The 7,866-nt window shown below is 56.6% G+C and overlaps 1 protein-coding gene and 1 long non-coding RNA gene across 4 annotated transcripts in view; one reads left to right on the forward strand and one right to left on the reverse strand.

The window, feature by feature from the left end:
* CRNN (cornulin) overlaps positions 1-2,624 on the forward strand; it is a 6,350-nt gene extending 3,726 nt beyond the window's left edge. Inside the window, exons 3-5 of one of the 3 annotated variants that reach the window (XR_005650048.1) lie at positions 492-1,238; positions 1,383-1,687; positions 1,788-1,813. Coding sequence is in view for 2 of the 3 variants with exons in the window: in XM_039849600.1 (XP_039705534.1) it covers positions 492-1,217; positions 1,478-1,660; positions 1,927-2,229 (1,212 nt within the window). In the remaining variant the exon portion in view is untranslated. Of the gene's footprint in view, positions 1-491; positions 1,239-1,382; positions 1,688-1,787 lie in introns of all 3 variants that reach the window. The other 2 variants (XM_039849600.1, XM_039849601.1) reach the window with 2 other exon arrangements.
* LOC120592110 (uncharacterized) overlaps positions 1-7,866 on the reverse strand; it is a 110,842-nt gene that overhangs the window by 11,621 nt on the left and 91,355 nt on the right. The gene's annotated exons all lie outside the window — the stretch shown is intronic.

A 7,866-nucleotide genomic window follows, 5' to 3' on the forward strand; every position in this document is an offset into this window, starting at 1 on the left:
AGTGTGGGAGGCCGTGTGTGTGCACACGCGCGTGTGTGCGTGCATGTGTGTGTGCACATGTGTGCAAGTGTGAATATGTGTGTGCGCGAACGTGTGTGTGCACGCATGTGTGCATGCGCATGTGTATGTGTGTGTGCGTGTGTGTGCATGCACATGCGTATGCATGTGCATTGTGTGCATGTGTGTGCATGCACATGTGTGTGCGTGTGTGCGCATGCATGTGCAAGTATATGTGTGTGGGTGCACACGTGTATGTGTGTGCACGTGTGTGCATGTGTGTGGGTGAATATATGTATTGTGTGTGCACATGTGTGCGTGCATGTGTGTGCGTGCACATGTGTGTGTGTGCGCGTGTGCGTGTGCACACGTGCGGCACACATGGCTGTAGGGCGGAGCCGGTGGACTCCCAGGTCCGGGGTGGGGAGCCGGGGAGCTGAGTAGACCGCCTGTCCTCAGGGAGGGGGCGAACTCAGCGTGGCCTTCTCCCCCAGAAGCCCCAGGACCCGGCCACTGTGGACGAAGTCCTGCGCCTGCTCGATGAAGACCACACCGGGACGGTGGAGTTCGAGGAATTCCTGATCTTAGTGTTTAAAGTCACACAGGCCTGTTTCAAGACATTGAGTGAGAGCCCTGAGGGAGCCTGTGGGACTCAGGAGTCCCGAAGCTGCGCCCCCCGGGCCTCGCCAGAGCAGGGGGAAGGACAGAGCAGTGGCCCAGAAGAGGGGAGAGCTGGGGGACGCCAGCATCCCCAGGCGAGCAGCGGTGGACAGAGCGGGCAGGGAGAGACTGGGGCTCGGACCCAGGGCCAGGCCCCCGGCTCTACTCAGGTCAGTCACCGTGACAGACAGTTCGAGTCTCAGGGACATCAGGGAGGGAGCCGACAGACACCAGCGAGGGGGCACGTGGAGCCGACCCAGAGCGCAGGAGAAGACCAGGGTTGTCGGACCAGAGACGAGAGGTCAGAGAGACAGTCACAGGCCAGGGAACAGGACAGAGCCCACCAGACAAGCGAGACCGTGACTGGAGCCGAAACTCTAACCCAGACGGGTGCCACCCAGACTGTGGCGCGGGACAGGAGCCAGCAGTCAGGGGGCGCCAGCTCCCAGTCACAGGAGTCCTTCCAAGGACAGACCAGAGGGACTGAGACCCATGGTCAACACAGCAGCCAGACAAGCCAAGTGGTGACCAGACCCATTCCAACACAGACAGAGTCACAAAGCCAGACTGGGGTGGGAGCAGGACAGAGCCAGCAGTCAGGGGGGGCACCAGCTCCCAGTCATGGGAGTCTCTTCCCATGGCCAGATCGGAGGGACTGAGACCCATGGTCAACACAGGAGACCCATTCCAACACAGACAGAGTCACAAAGCCAGACCATGGGAGCGGACAGGAGCCAGCAGTCAGGGGGGCACCAGCTCTCAGTCACAGCAGTCCTCCCACGGCCATATTCAGACATGGGGAGGGGCCACCCAGACTGTCACCCAGACCGTGGAGCGGAACAGGAGCCAGCAGTCAGAGGGCACCAGCTCCCAGTCACAGGAATCTTTCCATGGCCAGACCAGAGGGACTGAGACCCATGGTCAACACAGCAGCCAGACAAGCCAAGTGGTGACCAGACCCATTCCAACACAGACAGAGTCACAAAGCCAGACCGTGGAGCAGGACAGGAGCCAGCAAGCCTGGGGGCACCAGCTCAGTCAGGAGTCCTCCCACTTGTGTCATATTCGTGACATGGGGAGGGGCCACCAGGGGTCACCTGCAGGAGCAGAACAGGAGCCAGCACAGGGGGCAGCTCCCAGTCACAGGAGTCCTTCCGAGGACAGACCAGAGGGACTGAGACCCATGGTCAACACAGCAGCCAGACAAGCCAAGTGGTGACCAGACCCATTCCAACACAGACAGAGTCACAAAGCCAGACCGTGGAGCAGGACAGGAGCCAGACCCCGTGCCACACCGGGGTTGGAGAGCAGGGACAGACCCAGCGGCAGTCAGGCCGTGGTCAAAGAGGGACAACAGAGAGTGGCCATGAGGCAGAAGGGACAGAGCCGGGACAGGCCCAGCCCGGGGCGAGCGCCCTGACGGGCGGGCAGGGAGGGGGACGGTCCTCAGTGGTGGAGCGGGAGTGGGTCGACGACCCCGCAAGGGAGACGGTGATCGGGAGGCAGGACCGGGGTGGCCCGTGCGCCCACATGCCTCCCGCGCCGGGCCGGGAAGGAGCCCAGCGGAAGTGAAGCGGGGCCTCGCGGCCTCGGGGCTGAATTCCTGCCTCGAAGGCAACAAGCCCTGAGCGTCCCAGCCTGGACCAGCGCCCAGTCCCGGAAGGAGACAGCTGGAGAAGGGCCATCCCGCCTAGCCCTGGCCGGCCCCGCCGGTGCGTCCCCAGACATCAGCCCTCAATCACAGTGCTTTTCTCTTAGGTCTTTCGCAGTGAGGCCAGTTCTGCAAGGCGCTTGTTACCCTAAACCCTCCTGTCTTACCCGCTTCGCTGTGTAGACGCTTTCAGGAGCATGTCACGCCTTCGGCAGAACACCTTCCCCCTCCATTTGTGGGGGGTTTCAGAGCTCTTTACCTCTCATCTGTCCATCGCCCCATCCGAGGGCCTCAATAAAATCTTCCTGAGCAGCTAGCTGGGCTCGTGCCCCATTCTGTCACTGCCGACGTGTCGGGCCGAGGGCCACAGGGCCGTGACAATGAGCGGGGCACGGTCCCGACCCTTGAAAGGCATCCCATCGAGAAAAGGCCACTTGAGATCCCAAGAGTCACAGAGTCAGAGAGCAGGGACACCCGACGCCCCTGAGGGACGAGAGAGAATGAGGTGGGAAAGCTGTTCCCAGTCTCCCGTGACCTCGAACCCTAGAATGTCGAGTCTCTGCTCACCCATAAGGCCACACGGGAGTCTGGCCTAAGGTTACCAATGCATGAGGTTATTCCAGATCATCCGGGGTGGGGGGGCCCGATTGTAGTCACAATCTGATGACGGAACCAGGGGCTGGAGCCAGGCGCTGCCTCTCACGGCAGGCAGGCGGCCTCTAGAAGCCGGAAAAGGCAAGTAAACGAATTTTCCCCTAGAGTCTCGAGAAGGAACGCAGCCCTTCAGACACCTCGATTTTAGGCTTCGGACCCCCAGGGCTACCAGGGAATACATTTTTGTTTTAATCCATGAAGTGTATTCATTACCGGAGCAACAGAAGACTCATACGTAAACCCAAAACCCAGAGTTAGACCCAGAGTAGCAAGGAGCAAGCGTGTGTGAAAAAGACGGTCGTTCTTCCGAGGACAAAGCACTGTCTACACCCATCCGAACTGACCGTTAGGTTTAAAGGCCAAAGAGAGCGAAGACCACGCAAGGACTTAGAGAATATAGTTCCCCGTCATCCCTTCCCAAGCAACCTGCTAGGGAACGAGCATCGAAAACCAAAGAAACGAAAGAAGTCGAACCAGAATGGCAGAAAGAGCATTTGCCATACAGCATGATAAGGAGCAGTTCGATCTATTAACTGCTGCCCCCTGGCGGTGGTGAAGATGTCCGCCTGGAGGGACGCCTGCCGGGAGCCTGCTCCGCCTGCGGCAGGTGGTGTCAGCAGCCACACAGGCTCAGCAGTGTGGCACCACCGCCCGGCAGCATCTCAGCAGTGACCCACCCAGGCTGCTCGGAGCCTCAAGGCTGACAGGGGGCGTGCGTGTGCGCGTGTTTGTTGGGGCGCCCTACGCAGAGCCGCTCCCGCTAACAATGGGCTCCTGGCATCTGGCTTGGGCCAGGCCTTGCCTGGACGCCCCATAGAGCCAGATCTGCCAGGCTCCGGCTCCCCTGGGTGGGGGTGGCCCTGCGGCTGCTCACGATCTCACCGGGACATTCTTTCCTGGAGCGGTCCCCATGGAGAGGTAGGGACGTAAACATCCAGGAGCGGTCCCCGTGGAGAGGGACTCTCCCTTCTCAGGATAGGAAGCAGCGGTCTGTGCCCATCTCCCGGGGCCTCGAGACCCTGTCCTGGCCACCCTCAGGGTCGGTGCTGATCCATCACCAGCATTGGTGGCACGTTCCCAGCACTCCCCACTTACACACAAGCTACAGTAACAAGTGGGGGATCCCCCCATCCCTGGGAAGCAGGCACGATCGTGGGGGGCTTGGGAGTTAGAGGTGGGGCCTGGTGGAACCGATGGGTTCACATCAGCTTCGCCCCCGCCCGTCAGGGCTGAGAGGGCCCTGAACCGCATTCTTACAGCACCAGCCGGGTCTCCAGGAGTTGAGGCCACCCCTGGAGCTATGAGGGGGAGGGGGGTGCCCCCCCAGGCGGCTCTGAGGCCTCAGCTGTGGGTGGAATGTTGAAGCAACACTCATTCTGGTTTATCTGGGGACTTCCTGGGAAAGAGCGGACACCACAGAGACGAAATGGGCCAGCTCTAAGGCGAAGGCATGTGGGAGAGTGTCCTGGGCGCAGACGCAGTAACGCACGCCACCGGAAGCCTCCACCCAAGGTATTCTCAATGTCACCCCGATAAATTTAATTCAAAAATAGAAAAAGAAAAGAGAGTAAACCAGGCATGGCAACCGGCCGGGCCGGTCCCGCTCCAGACCCGGGCTCCACATGGACTCTGTGTGGCCGGGTTCTGAGCGGCCAGGAACTCGGTCAGCGCATTTGTTTAAACGTCCTAAACAGAGAAAAACAAATTCTTTTTTGAATTAAAAAATTCAGTTTCAGACCATTATGTTTATCGTAGAGAAATCATAAAAGACACGAGCAAACAGACAAGTACAAAAAGCACAATGTTTTGCCCTAAAATAGCCATTGTTTTTTTAATCCCCTGCATACCCTCCTCTATGTGCAAATTACCATACAACTATCTATATGAAAATGTATGTCTATGATTATATGTGCAAATGTACATGCACATCGTATCTATAAATAACATCTATATGCAAACATACATCAATTATGCTTCTATGCAAATTATATTTATACGGACATACACATAAACATTATGCGGAATATTATTGCAGGATAGTTTCCATGGGCTATTTTCGGTGGTTTAGAGCCTCCTGTGTCAGCCACCGATGGGTGAGCCCGAGGGTTAGGGAGCAAGGCTGCCAGGGTGTGAACCTCAGCCGTGCACTTTACATCAGGTGTGCCCTTGAACAAGGTACCTGTATGAGTTATCTCACCTGGAAAGTGGAGAGAACAATGGTATCTTCTCACAGTGGTTACGAGGGGTAGCTACAGCCACGCATATAAAAGTATACGTAAGCCTGGCGCATGGCACGGTAAGCATTCAAAAAACGTTCCGAGCCGAGTGAAGCATCCTTCAAGGTCGGCCCTTTCAAAGCAAAGGATGTCTGAACCAGGAGGCCATACAAATGGTCCTGATCAGCCCGACCTGGACCCAGTACAGAAGAGTCTCACGGGCTGGGCTTTCTTCCTACCAGCTGCTCTGCACCATGGCTCAACTGTGGCGTTTTCCATCCCGAAGAAATCCTAAGACCGAACGTCAGGGTGTCACTCTGCGTGGACCCACCGCCCACTGCCCCTCCCCGCTCCCCTCTCAAGCCTCCGCCCTGTCTCTCGGGCCAGAATCAGTGTCTGCCAGTCCATCTCGCTCCCTCCACAAGTATTAGAGGGTGGGGAGTGGGTGTCTCACTGTGGATCTCGTTTTTCCACAAGACTCAGGTGGGAGATTGGGGGGAACGTGTCGCTGGGGAAGGCAGAGTCAACTACAGCATCTGACTTGGGGGGAGGGGGTGCAATTAATGAACTGGAAAAACCCAGGCCGCCGCCAGAAAATTCCACTTTCTGTCTTACGATACGTTTCATCGTGGATCGTGACATGCTCTTCATTTGGGTTCCATTTTTCTCTTCTGCGGGAGAAGTCACCATCCACAGAAGACAATTCCCACGCACGGGCTGAAATCTACCTTCACGTTGAATCCTAGTCCCAAATATCAATCATCAGCAATGATAAAAATGAGATGGTGTGTCACATGCTGATCTGTATTATTATTGTGACTTTACCGCAACAAAACTGGTAGTTTCGCGCTGGGTAATATTATAAAATGAACCAGACACAGTCTCTTCATCGAGGAGCTAACACAAAGCTGATAGACATAATGGAAAGTATACCGAAATAAGCAAGGATCCTAGTTAGGGGCGAAAGCCCACGTCCCCCTAAACTGCCCGAGCCGTGGCATGACTCGGGGTGGCCCTCCCACAGCCGCCGTCAGTCCTGAAAACGTACCGCGGAGAGAGGCATTTGTAACGACAGTGTGCATGCCACAGCGTTCCCTGCCCCAGGGCCCTGTCATCTCATCAGGGATCTGTGCCACTGCCCACCGCTCACAGCGGACACGCGGCTGCCCCCGACAGAACACAGCACCAAAACCCACTGCTGTTTCCCATGAGGTGCCAGCCAGGCACTCACTGCCTAGTTCCCATCTATTTGCTGATAAGATCGGCAGCCATACCTACTGCTGAAGTGTTTGTTTGTCCGTTGTGTGGATGTGGTAAAATTTAATTATGCCGCTGAAAGATTAGGTCACGGCTTCACATCACAGAGGAAATTATCTATCCCGAATTAAGCTGCAGTGCCGTAATCCGAGGTAAATCGCAGGTTTGTGGTTTTCCACCTGTGACCTGGTCTTTCTGCCTTAACTGGTCCCAGCCGCCTGCCTCCTCTCTAGAGTTTTGCCATCAGATTTCAGCTGCTGATTTCTGGGCTCTCCACCCCTACATAAGCACCTCACCCAGGTGGACGTGGGGCTTGCAGGTGGCTCTGCTGTCATTTGTGGCATCTGCTGAAATCAATCAGATCAGCCCGTTCGGTGGCATTCCAGAAGCGCTAAACCCACGCACCTTCGAGAAGGAACCTGGGCCTCCGCCAAACGGAGGTGTCTGTCATCCCTTCGCACAGAAGGGCAACCCTCGCCCCTCCCTTGAGTCGAGAACTAACGATAAGATTTGTCCATGTCGAGCTTCTCCAATTTGCACTCTGCGGCTTTGCCCGCCGTCTCTGTCCCTGTCACATCTCGGGGTTCTGGTCTCCTGGGGCGTGATCCAAAGAGGCCAACGCCAGTGCCTGGTGTCGGGGTGCCAGACGGACCTGGGCTGGCTCCTGGCTCCGCCACCTGCCATCTGTGTGACTGGAACCGAGGCCTGTTCTGAGCTCTGTGCCCCCACTAGACAGTGAGGAGCCTCGTGATAATCCGTGGAAAGCAGCTTTCACGTGGAGACGCCGGTGGCTGTGGGTGCCCCGTGCCAGCTCCCACCTGCACCCACCCCGCCACCCTCCCAAGCTACCTCTTGCTCTCTCCTGTGAGGAATGGCCACTTTCTGCTCTTTTCCTCTCATAGTAGGCCCCAAATGCTCACAATTCGATATTAAAAAAAATAATAATAATTATGAGTATATTATCAACTTAAATATATGCATAATAGAATTAGTACATGATCCAGCAATTCCACTCCTAAGTACACGCCCGAAAGACGTGGAAGCTGGGTTGCAAACGGATGTCTGTGCGCCCGGGTCCACCGCAGCATTCTTCATTCAGAGTCGAAAGGCGGGAGCATCTCAAGGGTCCACACGAGGATGAACAGAGAAACAAACCGTGGCCCCTCTGTGTAGAAGGGAACACTGTCCAGCCGCAGGGAGGCCCTTCCGTCACCCGCTACGGCACGAACGAGACTCGAGGACCGCATGCTACGTGAAACGAGCCAGTCACAAAAGGACCAACACCGTAAGATTCCACTTCTCTGAGGCATCTAGAATAGTCACATTCACAGAGACGGAAAGCCGAAAGGTGGCTGCCAGGGCCGGAGGGAGGGGACGAGGAGCGAGTGGTTAGTGGGGACAGAGTTTCACTCTGGGGAGATGAGAAATTTC

The sequence above is a fragment of the Pteropus medius genome, unplaced genomic scaffold (genome assembly GCF_902729225.1).
Source record: "Pteropus medius unplaced genomic scaffold, Ma_sr-lr_union100, whole genome shotgun sequence".
Lineage (NCBI taxonomy): Eukaryota > Metazoa > Chordata > Mammalia > Chiroptera > Pteropodidae > Pteropus > Pteropus medius.